A 19,819-nucleotide genomic window follows, 5' to 3' on the forward strand; every position below is an offset into this window, starting at 1 on the left:
CAAATTGCTTTCCTTGAGGGAAAAGCCCTTTATGATAAACGTCTGACCATTTTAGAATAGGAAAGTCAATCTGTGGGGAAGGAGTCAGCTCTGACCGTTTGAGTCACATCTCATTCAAAATCCACATAGCAAGAACCGTAATATAAAAAAAAAACATATTTTGAAATCAATACTTTTTCATTTCTCCTCTATGTATATTTCCAAGTGTTTCTTTATTGCAAGAAATCTTTCCATCGGGTTTGGCACCAATACAAAGACACCTTTGAGTCTCTTGTGATAACTCCCGCGGAGGTCGTGAAAAAAGCCTTAGCGAAATGTACTAAGATGCTTATATTTTGACAATGCTTATATTAGCTCACTCACTCCGTCTATCTGTGTTTTTCTACTACTTCCCAATCTCTGATCAAGTTGAAACTGCACAATTATTCATAGTCAACGCTAATGCATGAATAAAAAATAGTTAATCAATTAATAGTAATTAATTAATTTTGATTTATATAGAAGAAGGTAGCTACATGTGTCAGCGATTTCTCGATTCTTACATTTAGATAAGCTTTGTTTGAAATAAAAATATTTTTTTTTTAATTTTGTGTGTTTAAAAATTTTAATGGCCAAACCAGAGTTTGCATTGAGTGGTCAATAAGGTATTATTTTTTTCCCCCGAAAGATATTTAACTAAACTGTCAAATTTCTAGGGAAATCATTTGAGCCATGAAGAGAATGCAAATTAAAGGGGGAAATGTACAAATAGAAAAAAAAAGACTCCCCACTATAAATGAACAAGATTCATCCAATTCGAAATTTTGTTTTTGCGCCCTCCAAGTACTCTGCCTCACTCAAGTGTGTAGAATGGATTAACTGGATGAATGGATGCATGAACAAAAGTCAAGAAGCAAAAAAACGTCTTTTGTTTTCTAAAAACATGTTTTATTTTTTTTTTCAAAGATATATTTCAAATATCGTGGAACCCCGACATAAGGGCCTACTTGATACAGTAGTGGCACTCACACTAAACACAAAATAATTTGGTGCACAAAAGAAAGTATTATTGTAATTGTGGCGTGTACTTTATAATCTTCCAATGTCCTATTCTTGGCGTAACAAAGTAAATATCTTTTTACTACCTCGCTTATCTCAAATCACTCTGTCTGTCTGTCTGTTGCAAATTTTTAACTTTATTCCTCCCACTTCCGTTGAAACGACATATAAATCAATTTAAAAAAAACTATTATTTAATCATAAGTCGTAATAAATAAATTTAGTTTCAAAGTTGCTTACTGTACACCTGCCCACACCCACCAGTTCAGCCCGAAATTAAGAGAACTATTTTTCCTTCCGCATCTCCCGTTTCTAGTATACAGAGATGTGTCTTACAAAACTAGCACATTTGATAACATTAATCTGTTTCTTTAAACAATGTCGCTGCCTTGTATGTTTAAAACAATAATTCACATTTAAATAAAGTTTTTATTATTTTACAATCAACTACAATAGAAAATGTACAATCTTGACCTTCTACTGCGAGAATTATGTATAAAAAGCAAGCATTGTTAGAAATATTATTGCCTAAAAGGAATCTTCACAACACTATCTCCCTTTGTAGTCTATTTGTTTTTGAAACTCGTTTTCCGCTTGTGTGTGAATTTACGAACTTCTTGGATCAAATATCATGATCTCAATTGTATTGCTAACAAAGACCACTGGCCTAGCAGGTTGCAACAGATTTAACGTAATGATCAGAATTTGGGTTCTGGCGATCCTCGTTCATCTTAAATACCATATCATAAGGATATGTAATGTTGGGCTTTGATAAGGTATCCAACTGCTGCATCTGTTGGCCAAAGCAAGAGAGATCAAGAAAAAAAAGTGAAACAAAAAGTGTACATTTAGAAAATATAACAATGTATATAATACATCTAATATCTATTTCTACATAATCGTGGAGGTACACAAAATAATGTTGATGCAAGCAAGCTCCGTCAAAGACTGTCTCTACTAGCAATAGAAAACACTGCCACCTCGAATAAGGTTTGAAAAAAAATTACCCCATCCCCCAATCCTAAAAAAATACTGGCTACGCCCATGCAACAAAGACGCTCACATGCACATGCGATCGCCCCCCCCCCCCCCTCCCTCCGGCAACGCATTTGAGCCCTATAGGAAATTTTTCTTCAAAGAGAATCTCAGACAACGGGAGGAAATACTCCCCCCTACTTGCTGCGTCCTCTCCCTGCCATCCCCCCACCCCTTTTCAAAAAAATATTGGTCCCAGCTGTGTTCATCATTGGTTATTGAAAACTGACAATCTCTGAAATGATACGGCTCAATTTATTGTGATTAAATTAGGCCTAATAGGACATCCTAGGCCCACACTTACCTCCTGTTTGGTAAGAGACCATCCATTTCCTGCAGCCAAGTTGTCTTCCAGTTGAGACATGGTTCTTGCCCCTAGTACTACGGACGACACGACATCCTTCTGTAATAGCCAGCGAAGCGCAACTTGAGGAACACTGCGACCTTTGAAAACAAACAGGGCAAGATAAATACAGAAGTGTGCCTAAAGGCGACTAGCTAAGGCTAGCTAGATGACTAACCGGTTTTATTAAGAGTTGTGAGTCAGTTTAGAGTAGTTTAGACCTATTGTATAAGTCCTCCTCTGCGTATTGTCAACTTCCTCAAGACATTATATATATATATATATATATATATATATATATATATATATATATAATAAGGCTTGTCTTCGAGTCCGAAGATTAATGAGAAGTGCAGTATTTCTCAGCTGTGACCTACATATTTTGCCACATCCAGGGCAAGCATAACCATTGTCCGCCTATGGTCGATTAAGGTTTTCTTTTCGCTGTTTGCGCTCTGTCCTCGGCATCGGATTTTCTTTTGGTCTCAAATGTGTATCCCGAGGACTTTGTTTAACCTGTAAGGCTGCCTGTTAATGGATTCTTTTAGTCTAAGAACTGGAAGTTGTTGATATTTTAAACTGTACATAACTTTAAAATATTGCTATAGTTTGTCCCGTCCCGTATGTTCAATGCGCTCTGGTGCGATCTCTATTCTAGTCATGTGGAGGAGGGAGTATCTAGAGGAGGGGTTACGTACTGCCTTAGACGCTCAGAAAACAACTCAGTGTCTCATTTAAGGTTCTTGTTCTTCATCGAGATTCGAACTAAAGCCCCTTGTTAAGTAGGGAAGTGGTCTACACCACTCAACCACGCATGAGATAATTAAAGCGAAAAAAATTGAAAACAGCAAGTTCGTTGGGTGAATTTATAGCAGATAGCCTATTTCAATTTTTACAGTCGATGCACTTTTAGAGGCAGGTGTATTTGGGTTGAATAGCCTATAATTTATTTTTACGAAAGGACCAAAAAACAAGTAACATACAAGAACTTTTTATTTGTTATAAAGACCATCCCCCCTCTGTGTAGCTGGTAACGTCTTCTAAGAGCGATAACTTTGCTCATAACTAATTTATGATTGAATAAAAAAAATATACCCCGCAGCAATCCCCCGAACCCCCGAAAATGTCATGGTTACGCCTATGTATAAATCTAATCAGTGCATATAAAAATTCTAGTTTGGTAACATTAAAAGACAGTAGTCTAGACAAGAATACTGGATATAGTGAGAGATATGGTAGCCTATAGAAGATTCTAGTTTGTAAATAGAGATCCAGAAACAAGTAGGCTAGTATAGACAAGAATACTGGATCTAGATCTAGTTAGAGATATGGAATAGAAAATTCTAGTTTGGTGATAAGATCCAGGCTTAGAAACATAAAAAGACAGTAGTCTAGCCATGGTCTAGGTAAGACAGTAGTCTAGCCATGGTCTAGGTAAGACAGTAGTCTAGCCATGGTCTAGGTAAGACAGTAGTCTAGCCATGGTCTAGGTAAGACAGTAGTCTAGCCATGGTCTAGGTAAGACACTAGTCTAACCATGGTCTAGGTAAGACAATAGTCTAGCCATGGTCTAGGTAAGACAGTGCGCAAAATGTTCCTAAACGTCTGGTTGTTAATTTAATACTTTAGTCCTGTAAAGTCAGTATGATTTAATACTTTAGTCCTGTAAAGTCAGTATAATTTAATACTTTAGTCCTGTAAAGTCAGTATAATTTAATACTTTAGCCCTGTAAAGTCAGTATAATTTAATACTTTAGTCCTGTAAAGTCAGTATAATTTAATACTTTAGTCCTGTAAAGTCAGTATAATTTAATACTTTAGTCCTGTAAAGTCAGTATAATTTAATACTTTAGTCCTGTAAAGTCAGTATAATTTAATACTTTAGTCCTGTAAAGTCAGTATAATCGGGAATTGTTACTGACGTGTTTTCAAGATATAGATCGCCAGATCTCCAGACCAAATTAAATTTTAAGATGACTATATTTAGAAAAATCAAAACCTTGTTTGGCCAATTAGCTAATATTTTTTACCCCCAAAGATTTACATTAACTCTCAAATTTCTAGGAAAATCGTTAGAGATCTGTGTCCAGTGTCCACAGAAGTATTGTAAACGAAAATGACTACACAATTGTCTACAGGAGGTATTTAAAGCTTACCATATTTGTTAGCAATAGCCTGGAGTGCATCGATCACGTCAAAGATTTGATCATCGAATGTCTTCCAGGAGGGTGCCGCTTGAATGGCCTTGTTTTCATTATCCGCCACAAAAGCCAGTCGACCTTCTGTGGGCTTCACGCCTCGTTTTACCTTTCCAGTAAGCAGCCCACTAAATTCAGATAGTTACTTCAATTAGTTGGAATATAAACATGATAGCTTGAAAGACATATGACATAGGCCTACTAATACTATCGTTAATATTGTTTAGGTAGGTATGGACACAACACTTGGCTGATCAGAGGGGAAGATAAAAAAATAGAGTGAAACAATTTTTGGTTTGTTTGATTGAATTAAAAGATAAAAGAAAACTAGAAAGAAAGAAAACCAGATAGAAAGACAGTACGAATGAACCATTTAATACATTTACCCTTTGAGTGGACTCCAAGGCATGACTCCAATGCCAGCTGACTTGCAGACTTGAAAAGGCTCTAGTTCGGACTCTCTGCTGGCGAGACTGTATTGTTGCTGTGGAAACGAGAGTAAATAAATTGTATCATAGTGAATAACGTGGTCAACGTTCATTAACTGCGTGCCTACAACTCAGTACTAACTATAAGATGTGTGGTTCTACTGTAAGACAGAGGAAGTAGATCACAAATAGTATCGCTTTCAAATGTATTCTCTTTTTTCTTTTTAATAGCTGGGGTAACTTCATCTGTTCTTTCTTTTCTTTCTCAGCTTACTATCAGCCCAAATGTTTTTAAAGATGTAGGCCTATCTTGAGTTGTATTAAATCATTGCCAATCAAAGAGGGTTTTTTTTCTTAGTTACGTGGTTGATTTTCATAATTGGAGGTTCGGGTGTATTCTGTGTCACGATATTGATGTATTAATAAGCAGTGTATTTGTATAATCAAGTTAAAACTTTTAATCACCTTTTAGAGATAGAAAATTAAATGTCTAAACTCTGTCGTAATGTTTTAATCATTGAGCTGGAAGATGTGATCTTTCAATATGTTTTGGACATTGTCATAGTTTAGTTCAAAATGTCTTCCAATCTTAAGTTTTTCTTTTGTTCCATGACGTCACACCCACATTGCTAATCACTTTTTTTTTTTCTTCTCTCTTTCTCTGTTTTATTCAGGAATGGAAGATGGATTTTAAAAATAAACATTGAAACAAAGAGCAGATAATTACTGTGCTAGACTAGTTTTAGAGCAGGAAATATTTCCATCCATTCTAGTGACGCTACAGCTCTTAGAGAACCCAGCCTGCTTTATCACATCTCTCTGTTCTGATCTACCCTGTGCTCGGACTTTGAGCTGTTGTAGCTCTGCCTCAACGTTATCAAGCTACCGTGGTCTGCCTTTGGGGCGCCTGCCTTTTGGTTTTTGCCGGTGCACAATCGTTGCTCCTCTGTTCTCTGACCTGCCTAACGTACTCTGTTACTTTTTATTTCCGCCACTATGAACGGGTCTTCATATAGCTGGTATATTTTTAAAATTATTAAATTAAATTAAATGCCAATCAAATGACTTACTTGTAGGCTGGCTATTGGATTTAAACCCAGTTTCTCCGAGGTGCTGATAATCTTCTGGAGCTGCCACCCTGTCACGTTGCTGGCTCCGACATAACGCACCTTTCCGCAGCGTACAAGGTCATCTAAAGTGCGCAATGTTTCTTCCAAGGGCGTGGCGTCATCAAAACCATGTGTCTTTCGAGAGATGCGATTTTGAAACAATATTAATTAACCTGTCAAAATTATCTTTTAAAAATGAATACTCTTAAAGTATGGGTGTGATAGAATGTGTGTGTGTTTATATGGTGGGAAGAGGTTAACGATTGGTTGCAAATGATGCAACATAGGTGGCATTTTCGTCACTTGGTCTTGGTAGAGACGACTCCAGAACGTGAGACTGAAAGTTTGTGTTATTGTAGTGAGTTCAATTTTGTTAAAGAATATTATTACTTAAGTCTACTACTGTTGTTTTATCTCATTTCAACTTGATTTTTTTAATATTATAAAGAAAGTTCTATTTAGTTTTTTTTACTAAAAGAACTTATTCATGTTATTTGAAGTCTTATTAGTTATTATACAATACGCCTACAACGGTCTAATTGTCTACTAGCAGTTTGGTGCTACAAGTCAACGACCGGTAACAACAGTGGGGGAACATTTTTTTTTACACGATAGGGAGAAACATAAAGGAAAAAAAAATGATCGAGGGCGAATGGTGGAAACCAAGTTTTACAAATGAAAGATACAATTTAGAACTGGACCAAGTCACAGGGAAATAAGTTGTTGTTTTTATAAATAGGACGTAAGTCTATTCTTTTTCATCCTATTTTTTTTTTTTACAAAACTTATATCAGCTCACTCTGTCTGTCTGGAAAAAAGTGTCTACACGCTATTTCTCCCACAACGAATCTCGGATCAAGTTGAAACTTCACACAATTATTCATTGGCATCGACAAGACTAAATTAAAAGTAACAAACTAGTCAGTTAATTACAGTTAATAAATTATTTTATTTGATAGTAGCAAGGGAAACTAATCCTTCAGTATTCCCAGATCATGGGCGCCCGCCCGCTGCGGGGGGGGGGGGTGCAACTCCCTGGATTCTGAGAAACCAAATTCTAGCCATTTTTTTTTTCTTTGCACCATCAAATCAATGAACTTCTAAGTAGCAACTGAACAAGTCGTGCTTCCACTAGAATAGGCTAATCAGGAGTTGATGGCCGACCATATACGTTTTATTAAAGGCTTGCACTTCATAGCATTATAAAGGTGTCAAATATTATGTAGCACGTTAGTCGTAACGATTTCTCTTCTTATCTTCATAATTCTAGTTATTATTATTTTTAGTTAAAGCCTAGAATATGATAAATGTTTTTTTTTCCTTGGAGAAGAAATCCTTTCCAGCTGTCTTTCGAAGTGGTAAATATTAAAGTTTCTTTGAACAGGATTGAAGAGTGCAGTCATCTTGGTAAATGTATTTACGTCTTGCTGAGTTGCGGTCGGTGATAGCGCTAGATAAAATAGGTGAAACACGTCCACCAGGTTACGATGCAAGAGATAAAGTTCTTCAAATGCTATTGTCTGAGTCAAAACGTTAATTTGTATCACTGGCAGCAGCAAGAAAACCAAAAAAAAATTCGAGCAACAGCATCCTGAATTAACTGCATTAGCTGTGCATTGTAATGATGAAACTACACATGTCAGGCACTGAGAAAATGTCTTTGAGCGTTCGGTTTGTTGATAGCAATTGTGCTCGAGAAGACTTCATTGTTTGTGTCCCTCTGTTCAGAGAAGCACTGCCTGTGACTAACATCAATACCTTATGTACTGTCTAGACATGAACAAAGTACTTGGCCAAGGCTACCATGGCTGCCCTATGATGGCTAGCAATCAGAACTGTGTTCAAGCAAATATACGTAAAAATATATCCAAATGCAGCTTTTGTTCTCTGCGCGTCTCACAGACTTAACTTTGTTATCAATGACCTGAATAAAGTTTCAAAGATATATAATGCTGTTGGTGTCATCAAGAACATTATCTATTTCACACATAAAGACCGTAACAGTCCCAAGCGAGAACGTTGGAGCTAAATTTAGCTTTTTTTTGTGTGAGATATAATTGGCTGTGAAATACGAATTCATTCGCGCTTTAAGAGATTTTTTTTTGTTACTGTTTGGCGTAACTTTAAATAGCTGTAAATGAAACACAAGAGGAGCAGGCACTGACTCCACACGTGCAGGTTTTCTTTAAATCGTCGTCAATAATTCATCTGTTCTTGAACCAGTTTCCCTGATGTTGCAGTCTGTACAACTTAACATAGTGGTCGCTCAACAGCACATTTTCAGTCACATTAAAGACATAATCAAAAACCAACTTGACCATATCGAGGAAAACTTCAGGGATGGCATCTTGAGGAAGTCGAGACTGCTGACAGACAAACTTGGTACCGGGTATTGAGTTGGTGCTGCCGAAAATGTGCAGTCTACAGACACACCGAGCGAAGCCATATGTTTGGATTTCGGGAGTTATTAAAGAACACGGCTTTACATTACGCATCTTGATTGGTTAGTTTCTTCGTTGTCTCGCTTTTCGAGCAATACTAATGCTCAGTTCAACCTAAAACGATGTAAGAGTTGGAAAGTCAAGAAGAATATCAGAACTGCACGTTAAGCGTACTTCGCAAATGTGTCCAACGTCACGAGAAGGAATTCATCAGTAAAGTTTTTGACAGTTTCGCCTGCCACAGTCAACGTTTGCAGTTTTTGTTTGATCGACCGTTGGGAGGCATGGGTTGCACGGATGTGTGCAGTAAATAGTTTGTTCACATGTTTAGTTGTTGTTTTTTTTTCATTTAACGAAACAAGTAATAACAGTGCACTAGTTATCTCATAGGGGGCGAGGGGACATCAGTTCATAGTGTTGGGAGACAAGGGGTCATCAGTTCATAGGATTGGGAGGCAAGGGGGCATCAGTTCATAGGATTGGGAGGCAAGGGGGCATCAGTTCATAGGATTGGGAGGCAAGGGGGCATCAGTTCATAGGATTGGGAGGCAAGGGGGCATCAGTTCATAAGGTTGGGAGGCAAGGGGGCATCAGTTCATAAGGTTGGGAGGCAAGGGGGCATCAGTTCATAGGATTGGAAGGCAAGGGGGCATCAGTTCATAGGATTGGGAGGCAAGGGGGCATCAGTTCATAGGATTGGGAGGCAAGGGGGCATCAGTTCATAGGATTGGGAGGCAAGGGGGCATCAGTTCATAAGGTTGGGAGGCAAGGGGGCATCAGTTCATAAGGTTGGGAGGCAAGGGGGCATCAGTTCATAGGATTGGGAGGCAAGGGGGCATCAGTTCATAGGATTGGGAGGCAAGGGGGCATCAGTTCATAGGATTGGGAGGCAAGGGGGCATCAGTTCATAGGATTGGGAGGCAAGGGGGCATCAGTTCATAGGATTGGGAGGCAAGAGGGCATCAGTTCATAGGATTGGGAGGCAAGAGGGCATCAGTTCATAGGATTGGGAGGCAAGGGGGCATCAGTTCATAAGGTTGGGAGGCAAGGGGGCATCAGTTCATAAGGTTGGGAGGCAAGGGGGCATCAGTTCATAAGGTTGGGAGGCAAAGGGGCATCAGTTCATAGGGTTGGGATGCAAGGGGGCATCAGTTCATAGGATTGGGAGGCGAGGGGGCATCAGTTCATAAGGTTGGGAGGCAAGGGGACATCAGTTCATAGGGTTGGGAGGCAAGGAGACATCAGTTTATAAGGTTGGGAGGCGAGGGGGCATCAGTTCTTTTCTTTAATATTCTCCGTTACAAGAAAATTGAAACTACGACTTTGAGCCATAGGTGGCAACTTGCACCCCCCTGCAAAAAAAAACAACCTGCGGGCGCCCATGTCCCAGATATGGATAAATCTGTTGGGTTTAGTCCCCTTAAATAATTGTTAACGCTATTTGTCCCTCACGTATTCTCCTATCAAGTTGATACTTTAAACAGTTGTTTATTGTATCTAACAAAACATGAATCAATTTTTAAAAATACCTATCAGTAAATTAATTATTCGCAACTAATTATTTTGTTTGATTTTAAATTGTAAATTATTGATAGATATAGTTATTTAGGGAGGTGTTCTTCCCCTTTTAAATAAGCTTTGTTGTATTTTTTTAAAAGGATTTGTTATATTTTGCTTGCTTTGTAATGTTTTATTATTGCAAGGAGTCTTTTCCAGTGAGCTTTGCACACTCAAGTTCTTCTATTTGACAGTCCAGCTAATGGTCTACCTAGGACGGTGCATAAAATGTTCAGGTATATCACGTAACATAAAACAGCCAAAGTTATTGTTACTTTTTAGATTGTATTCCTGCAGCGTAAGGTCGTTTAGAATAACACATTATTAATGCTTTCATTGGTTGAATATGTATCACAGCAAGTTTGTTCTAGACCATAAAAGGAGCGGTGGAAAAATAAATGAGTCACGCATCTTTACCATAACTTTTGTTATTTTTTATAGAGCGAAACCGTTATGAAAAAGGGCTACACCCCCCCCCCCCCAACCAGGGGACTGATGTGTAGGGAAACGTTTGAGTTAAAGAGATAGTTCTTATAATAGGAACACATTAGAATTGATTCTTTAAAATCAGTTGAAAGTATGGGTCTGATAATTTTTAAATTAGCTTCTTCTTACTACCTGGCAACGTTCGACATTTTAATCCTGATCATTATTGACTTTATCGTTCTTTTTCTTTTCCTGTACTTTTTCATTCTCGCTGGTAATGAGTTTTAATTAAAACATTAATCTCTCCAAGCTAAACAAAAATCTCGCCTATCCGCCTTTGAACGTGACTTTTATTCATTTTAATATTTTTGATCCTGTAATTGACAGACTCGATAAGAAAATGTCCATTGAAGATGTACCTTATCAATTAAAAATGTGCCAGTTGTACCGTATTAATTGCAAGGGAGACAGAGAAATAAAAAAAAAATAGCAGGCTAAGAATGCGGGCCTTTCAAATGGACACCATACATTAGATACTTTGGTCATCCCCTCGAAAGTTGGAGGGGGCTTTCTCTAAGCTAGCAACAAAATCTTCGTTATTGTACAGGGTGCGACATGACATAGATAGGAGATCTATATATTTGTTATCAAGTCTAATGTTTACATTTCAAGTGTGGTGTACCTTGTCCTATTTATTTTTAGAAAGCAAAGAGGTCATGACCAAGGAATATCTGCCATGTCATCTGGTGGAGCAAAGGAAAGGTAATCACACCGCTCCGGGACTTTTTGAATGAGCATGCGTACATGCTAACGCATATATGAATTCGTGGCTTAATGGCTGATTTATTTTGTTTTTAAATTTGCAAAACTCGTTATTTTTTTAAAAAAGCTATTTTCCTAAATTATTGTGAATTCTTTGACTAACTTACCTGATACAGGTCGACATAGTTGGTATGAAGTCGACTCAGGCTGTTGTCGATGCTGGCGGTGATGTGACGTCGACTGAGTCCAACGTTATTGACGTTAGTCTCCGTGCCCATAGTGAAACGAACCTTGGTAGCAATCACGAAGTTATCTCTCTTTTGTCTGAGCAAAATAAGAACATTCTCATTTAATATGGCGTACAAATACAATCTTGACTTCTTTAAGAAAACAAAACTTTAAATGATGGTCTATGTAAAAACGTAAAATGTATTTTTTTTTCAACAGAGACAAATAATTACTTAGGTTTTTAAACCTTTACCTTTCCAGCCAACTGCCAACGATCATTTCAGAGTTGCCTCGGCCATAAATGTCTGCAGTGTCCAAGAAATTGCCTCCCCATTCCACATAACGGTTTATAAGCTGGTGAGATGTGGCTTCGTCACACTGGCCGGGGGATCCAAACTGTACAAACACATACACGCTCATTTATAGGAACGTTTTTAAAAAGTGTAATGCATGATCAAATCTCTTTTCAGAACATTTTAATTGTGTGGTACAGACGTTTCTTTTAGAAAGAAACTCAATACACACTGTGACACTAAGTGAGTAGCCCATATCACCTGCAAGAGGGAAGCACAGGGTGTTGAGAGAGACTACTGTCATACCAGGATTTTACTGGTCAAACCTAGTTGTGCAGCACACAAGCAAAATACAAAACGTCTGCTTTAATGGTAAGAATTTTGCGCGGATAAGACCACAAAAAAAAATATGAGTTAGCAGTATATCGAAGTGGAATAATTTAAAAATATGTAATCCGAACAAATCAAATCTGAAAAATTTTCGATAAGTAGCAAAAGGGCTTAAGACTCTACCAACATTCTGTATTTTGATATTTAAGTGCTCCCAAAAATGACTATTAATTTTTAGTAGACCTAAGACTATCCAAAACGTAAGTTCAACGCTTAATGAGCCATTAATTACCATATTCTAATAGTGTTGCTTATATCTGTGCTCATCAGTGATGGAATTCTGCCCGAATCTGCAACCCAAAAGAATGCAGGAAATCGTTTGACTGACAAAAAGGTCTAAGGGCAGGACCGTAACAAAGCTTTCTCAGTTCGTACTAATGGGGTCTCCATAGTCAATTTGAAAAGAGTACCAAAAATTTCAAACTCCGAAACCGAGCGCATTAATTAAATGATATTTACAATATTGCTTTTGTAAGTTCAAAATACTTACAAATGATTCTCCAAACGTCATTGTACCAAGACACATGTTGGAGACTTTGAGGCCAGACTTGCCCAGAAAGACGTATGGAAGTTTCTTCTCTTCAGGTACTTTTGAAGCCATTGTTGTCGCCTGTATAGCTGATGATCTGAGAGTGAAGGCTTCCTTTTCAAGGTATGCTCTATACATGTTTAGATATAGGCTCTAGACGTAGTGCACAAGAGGTGGGACAGGCAGGGAAACAAGGAGAACGATAGACAAACACAAAATTGCGAAAGAGAGAGAGAACAAGTGAGAAAGAGAGAGAAAGAATGAAATTTTTTTTTATTGCAATCCAATCTAAATCTGAAATCTTTATTTTAATTTTGGACATTGACAGATCTTGAGCATAAACCCATAACGTTATTCTAACCAAAATTGTTTTTAAAGCTTAAGACTTATCTTATTAAATCTTAAATTATATAGGAGCTTTCAAATGTTTAGACAAATTTGTTAGCAATGCTTAGTAGGGTGTTTTATCATAACAACAACAAAATCAATGTTTGTACACACTTTGTAAACACTCGAAAGGGAAATTATTAATGACAAACAAAACATTTATGTATCTTAGTTTGTAACATCTCAAAATGTCCTTTTTTTTTCATATGATCTTTTAATAAAGTTTTCTTTATTTCCTGTGTACAGATGACTAATAATCCATATGCATGTTACCATTAGTTTTGAGTAGACTCTGGAACTTCTTTAAGAGTCTAACTAGTTTTTGAGGAAACCCAGACCCTGAATTATATAGCCATACTTTATGAGCACCCTTCCATGTGTACTAAAAAAATAAGTCACATGCGATGCATCAAAGTAAATTACCTTTTTTTACAGAGGAGAAAAAAAACTAGATTAACAAGATTACAAAGACAGTTTGTGTGGAAACACAAACTCAAAATCGGCCCCCGAAGTGGTCCACCCAGGCAGGCTTCAATATTTTCAGAAAGAACATCCAAATGAAATTATATCAAAGACAAATGAGAGATAAGAATGGAGAAAGAAGGTTGACAGATCTTGTGTAGTGCCCCAATGGTACAGCAGATCAAAGGATAGGTGCCAGTGAATGCAAAGTTAGATGTGAACCTGGCCTAACTAGTTCCCCTTTCAGACCTTGTGGTCTATAGGGCAGATGATGTAAAGTTCATCTGCTTTTGTGGCCTACGGTTAACGAGGGTGTCATGTAGCCAGCACAACGACAAACCGCCTTTACTTTTCCCCAACTAATATCAGGTACCCATTGGAGCTGGGAGGACTCAGAGGCGCCTAAGGATTCCGAAGTTAAAAATCCCAGTCTTCACCAGGATTCGAACCCGGGGCCCCCGGTTCGGAAGCCAAGCGCTTTACCGCTCAGCTAAGGCGCCTCTCCTGGCCTAACTGAAGTCTTATAATAGATGTGTGTTTTGAAAAGGATCAATCTCTTATTCGAATGCACACAAAAAAAAAAAAAATAAAGGACATTTCCCTATACAAAATTTTTTTTCACGAAAATGTTATTTATAAGATTACTATTCGTTTTAACTTAGGTCTAACTTATAATGCATACTAATTAGCTTTTTCTCTTAAAAAAACTGCTTGCATAACTGATTTTAAAAATTAGATTTTTTCGCTTTCAGAAAAAAAAAAGTAGCAGTTGCATCAGAACTTTGAATGGTCTAAAATATTGTGATGTCGGATTTTCAATATCTTTTCTAGTTTACGAGATCTAAACGGGACGGACGGACAGATGGACAGACATTTCGCACAAAACTAATAGCGTCTTTTCCCCTTTCGGGGGCCGCTAAAAATGACAAAATCTAGATTTAAGCTTCATAAGGAAATCAATTGTTTACCTAAAAAATATTCAAAGTCTTATCCAGCTATACTAGAAGCAAATATTCACTTACCTAGAAATGAAAAGTTTTGATAACGTAGTGCCTTGTGGACCAGAGAGAAGCTTTCTGAAAGAACAAAACTAAATGTTAAGGCCTATGGAATGACAATGCTATTTTTTTTTTTTGTCAGGAAAATACATCGACAACTCTTCGAGGAGAGGTGGAGGGTACACTTGCGCTGAATGATTACCCCCCCCCCCTCTTTTTTTTTAAACATAAATTATTATTTATAAATAGCCTCCTTATTACGAATACTACGGTAGGCTGCCACCGTCTAGCCCCTACCCAACCAACACTTCTAAAAATAGTTTGTCGCTCGCTCCTTTAAATGCCTCCGCTCATTATAAGTACACATAGAAACGCAAAATGACTCAGCGATTTTTGTGAGAGGCGATCATGTTTAGCGCCCCGTACAGCCATAAATCGATGGTGCCCAGATAGCTGCAGAGCCGGACGAAGCGGTACGTTTTGGCGCAGCCGTTTTGGCGCGATGATCGTTTTGGCAAGGGAAATTTCGGAGCGAAATGCTTTAGTCACATGAGTTCAATATCATGGTCTCATAAATCTGAACTTTCAAAGTTTGTTTTCCATGTTTCGGATGTTAGGGCATTGAAGATTAGTACATCTTACAACCTCTCACTTGGCAGAGGGAGGATTGAGACGGGCAGGGTTCAAACCTGGGACCACCGAGACGACATGTCCCAAACACTTACCCTACGACCAGATAGTCATCCATAGTTATCTTATATAATACAGACGTTACTTCAAAAAGAAGATGATTACGTCCTATGCGTCATGCATTTAGTTATGCATATTAACCAATGACTTAAATTCTGCCAAGTCACTGGTTTTCTTGGCTAGCTCAGGCAACCCATTCCATGCTCTAATAGCACTAGGGAAGAAGGAACATTTGTACAAATTTGTCCTAGCATATGTGACTAGGAATGTGTCTTTCGGGGTATTTTATTAAATATTGTTTTTGTATTTGACGATTATGGTTCAGTGTTTTATGTATAATTGCTACTTTACTTTTGAGTCTTCTGTCCTGAAGGCTTTCTAAATTTAATGATTTTACTAGTGATGTTACTCTAGTCAAATGTGAATATTCGTTTGTTATGAATCTCACTGCTCTATTTTGTGTCTGTTCCAGTTTCTTAATGTTTTCTTGAGTTGAGGGGTCCCAAACGGAGGATGCATATTCTATTATTGGCCTAACCAAGGTTAAATAACATTTTAGTTTTATGTTCTTATTTGATTTATAGAAATTTCTTTTAGTTCGCAATATGTGCTCATGAAATTATGTTCATTTTATTTTTCGCGCGGGGGGGGGGGGAGAGGAGAATGTATACTATATATAGTATAGTAGTGTAAAAACAATATTCATTATACAAATATTTGTGTTTTATAAATTATCTTCAGAACCTCTCGCACCAAAAGAACGGCTACGGCTGCACTCGCGCCATGAGCTAAGCAGACGAGTCAAATACTACTCTTGCTTCTTTTTTTTTTAATTTGCGTCCCTTGGCAGCCCATGATGGCTTTACATTTGTACCTTGGTATTGAATTATTTTTTTTACCACATTGTTTACTTACTTCTATTGGTTTAGTTTTTTAAAAAAAGACAGAATGGCCCATTTAGAGTACAATTAGGTTAAAGTTAAAATATAGATAGATAGATAGATAGATAGATAGATAGATAGATTAGATAGATAGATAGATAGATAGATAGATAGATAGATAGATAGATAGATAGATAGATAGATAGATAGATAGATAGATAGATAGATAGATAGATAGATAGATAGATAGATAGATAGATAGATAGATAGATAGTGGTCGCTGTAGAGAGCACTTCACATATACAGCGACCAAAATGAAGGTCTAAAGCATGCGTTCTGAGCACGCTACTGTAAAGCAGTGAGTCGTGGACTACCTGCGCAAACCAAGAGAGAAAACTAAGCATATTACATCTTGATAATCACATGGCAAGAGAAAGTGTGCAATACTGATATCCTTGCGCGAACGGGTCTTCCAAGCATCTTTGCAGTCCTCAGACAACGCCGCCTGCGCTGGATCGGAGATGTTCGCCGGATCGAGGACAATAACATCCCGAAAATCATTCTCTACGGGCAACTCGCGTCTGGCGCAAGAAAAACTGGTCGCCCCACCTCCGTTACGTGAATGTAATAAAACTGGATCTCAATACAGTGAGCATTGATACTGACCATTAGGAAGACATAGCCTTAGACCACACTAGATGGAGAGAAATAATGGCCAAGAAAGCTATGGAAAGTGATAAAACATGGGCCTCATCTCTGGAAGAAACGCGTGCCATACAAAAAATGGCCGGCTCCTCTACCACCTAAGCGAGGGCCACCATAACCTGCGATGTATGTGGACGGGGTCAGGGGCGGACTGGGTTCGGCCCGGCATTTCTATACAATGAGGCCCATAAATTGCATATCATATGATGGACATCCAATTATAGGCAAACCTAGGCTGTCCTCAAAATCATTAAGTTTGAGTATCGATAATAACTGCATGTACACATGCATACAGTACGCTCTATAATTGTACAAGAAATATAGGCCTTATGTTGCTTTTTAATCGCCAAGTGTGTGGCCCCTAAAAGGATGTCTCCTACCAGTAGTACTGTCCACGGATGTAGGTCATTACATTATTTCGGAAAATTAGTACTACAGTGTAGAAAATTTTCTTTTAAACACGACGCTCAGAGAGCCCTTTTGTATATAAGAATATTATAATACTTTTAACAATTTAATACATAGTGGCATCCATGCGGTTCTTTCGGTAGCCCTACCGGCCCATCAGGCGTTAGCCTGAATGCCCATATAGCCAGTCCGCCCGTGGACGGGGGTGTCTCTCCAAAAAAGGGCTCCACAGCCATATGAAAAAGTGTTCAACGAGATGAACCATTGTCGTATTCGACTGAAGGAGGCCATAGAGAGATAATGGCGCATCCTTATTACTCAAAAAAGCAGGGCCGGCTTTAACCGATTTGACCGATTGCTCCAAACTTACATTCAACATATCACTATCAGTCACAGCTCTTCTCACAGTCTTTTAAAGACGTAGGACTTAAAGGGTTAACATATTTAGTGTAGTGTACTATTGACGTCACTTTAATTAAGCCACTGTCGTCTATTGTATTTGAGATGCTTCCTATGCATGTTGTATAATAAATGTTGATTTAATGATCTAATTAATAGTAATAATTATTGGAAAAATAAAAATTAGAAGAGGAGCCTCGCAAGCATCCATTAAATTGGGACTGTCTCAAAAAGTATCAAGTCACAAGTGTAATCACGTTCCGGAAAGCGGGGTTTTGGTTTGTTGATATCTCAGAAAACAAATAAAAATGTTTCAAATATTTTTTAACCTAATGCAGTCTATTAAAACTATTACAATTATTGTATTCAATCAAAATCCTCAAATGAGGCACCAGCCAGGCTTGATACTTCTTATAGTCAAAACTTTACAATACAAATTCAGTAGGCCCACGTTAAAACAAGACCCCAGTTGTTAATGATCTATATTTTACACTTCAACATCAATACACATTTATACACAGACGCCCACGGATCCGCCTATTCGCAAGAACTTGGTGATGCTGAAAATAAAAGAATAAATAGTTGTCCTCCTTTGTTAAAATATTGTAACATTACCTCCCCTACATTTATGTAATTGTTTTAGAATTGGTGTATTTTTATGCAAAAATCGCTTGCATAATTAATTTTATAAATTAAACGCTTTATGCTTTTAGAAAACCAAAAGTAGCCGCCGCACCTAAACTTTTCAAGCAGCATCGCACGGTGAAAAAATATTTTTCATTTCTCTTCTAGTTTTCGAGATCTCAGTGTGACAGATGGACAGACGGACATTTTGCACAAACCTAATAGCGGCTTTTCCCCTTGCGGGGGCCGCTAAAAATACTATTTAAAAAAAAAAAACAAAAGCGTATATTAAGCATAGTTATATCAATTAGTTTGGATCAGAAATGTCATTCAATTTTTAAAACAATAAAAAAAAAAACATTTATTTAATGAAAAAAAAAAGTGTGAACTACTTAAATTCAAACTCAAGCCTCCTCACGCCGACACTGTAACCACTCTGCTAGGGAAGTTCTTACAAAAAATACAACTGATCACCATTTCCTTTTAGTCCACCAGGACACACCAAATCTAGGGCCTACTAGCTATTTCTAGTTTGTCCGCATTCAGTATTATTTGAAAGGTATGAATTTATTTTATTATTTAAAAAAAAAAAAGAGTGCTGTTATAATGCTCTTTACAAAGCAAAACGCAAGGCATTAGGAGAAAAAAAGTTCGTGAGTTTGTTTACATTTTTCATAATACTTTATACAAAAACTGTAGATTTAATTAACCCAATGACGAGTTCAATAAAATGTATCTTACCTTTATAAAAGCTGGACTCAAAGAGAGCTACTTCTAGTATAAGGAAAAAGTGTGATTTGGATTTGCTCCGTTTCGATTCTCTTTAAATAGGCCTCATTCCCAGAGAAGTGGTAGAGGCCTATGACTTTGCACATTTTTACCCGCTCCCTTGAAAAGGTAACGTTTCATTTGATACAACGTTTCTCAATCATTTCTCTTCAAGTTTCCATATTTACTTTTTGTTTTGTTTTCTCCACTTCTTATTTTACAGTCCCCCACCTTGTAATAACGTCCTACACGAGTCGACCTACAGATATCTTGTGGTAGTACCTGATCTGTCATCAAACTTGGAACAGCATAGATGGCTGACATGCAGGCGTGTATATTATGTTTGACCTTATTATTGCCCTCCTTCAACCGTAGAACGACTATGGTTCATCTGTGCAGCCCTATTTTGGAGAGACACTCCACATATATTGCAGGTCAAGGTGACTTTCGCTTTGGTGGTAGAGGAGCTGGCCATTTTCCGTGGGGCACGCTGAGGCCCATGTTTTCTCGCTGTCCATAGCTTTCTTGGTCACCGTCTCTCTCCAACTAGTACGGTCTAAGGCTATGTCCTCCCAATGGTCAGTATCAACGTTCACTGATTTTAAATCCCATTTAATCACATCCATGTAACGGAGGCGGGGGGCAGTGGGGGCGGACCAGTTTTTCTTGAGCCAGACGCAAGTTGCCCGTACAGAATGATTTGACCATAGTGAACTTATA

At 37.8% G+C, this 19,819-nt stretch overlaps 1 protein-coding gene across 3 annotated transcripts; it reads right to left on the reverse strand.

Annotated features, from left to right (window-relative positions):
• Window positions 1-905: 905 nt before the first annotated feature.
• On the reverse strand, window positions 906-19,208 carry LOC106057373 (1-deoxyxylulose-5-phosphate synthase YajO-like). Of its 3 annotated transcripts, none has more exons than XM_056005276.1 (10): window positions 19,073-19,208; window positions 14,649-14,702; window positions 12,739-12,907; window positions 11,819-11,961; window positions 11,505-11,661; window positions 6,113-6,286; window positions 5,001-5,098; window positions 4,573-4,742; window positions 2,378-2,517; window positions 906-1,831 (listed from the first exon to the last, which is right to left on the reverse strand). In XM_056005276.1, exons 3-10 carry the CDS (start codon window positions 12,847-12,849, stop codon window positions 1,706-1,708), a joined length of 1,119 nt encoding a protein of 372 aa, XP_055861251.1. In that variant the 5' UTR covers window positions 12,850-12,907; window positions 14,649-14,702; window positions 19,073-19,208; the 3' UTR covers window positions 906-1,705. The 3 variants fall into 3 exon arrangements, with proteins under 3 accessions (XP_055861251.1, XP_055861250.1, XP_055861249.1); XM_056005275.1 differs by having other exon boundaries at window positions 12,739-12,874; window positions 19,073-19,207; XM_056005274.1 differs by lacking the exons at window positions 14,649-14,702; window positions 19,073-19,208 and having other exon boundaries at window positions 12,739-12,930.
• Window positions 19,209-19,819: the final 611 nt, after the last annotated feature.

The sequence above is a fragment of the Biomphalaria glabrata genome, chromosome 12, assembly GCF_947242115.1.
Source record: "Biomphalaria glabrata chromosome 12, xgBioGlab47.1, whole genome shotgun sequence".
Taxonomy (NCBI): Eukaryota; Metazoa; Mollusca; class Gastropoda; family Planorbidae; genus Biomphalaria; species Biomphalaria glabrata.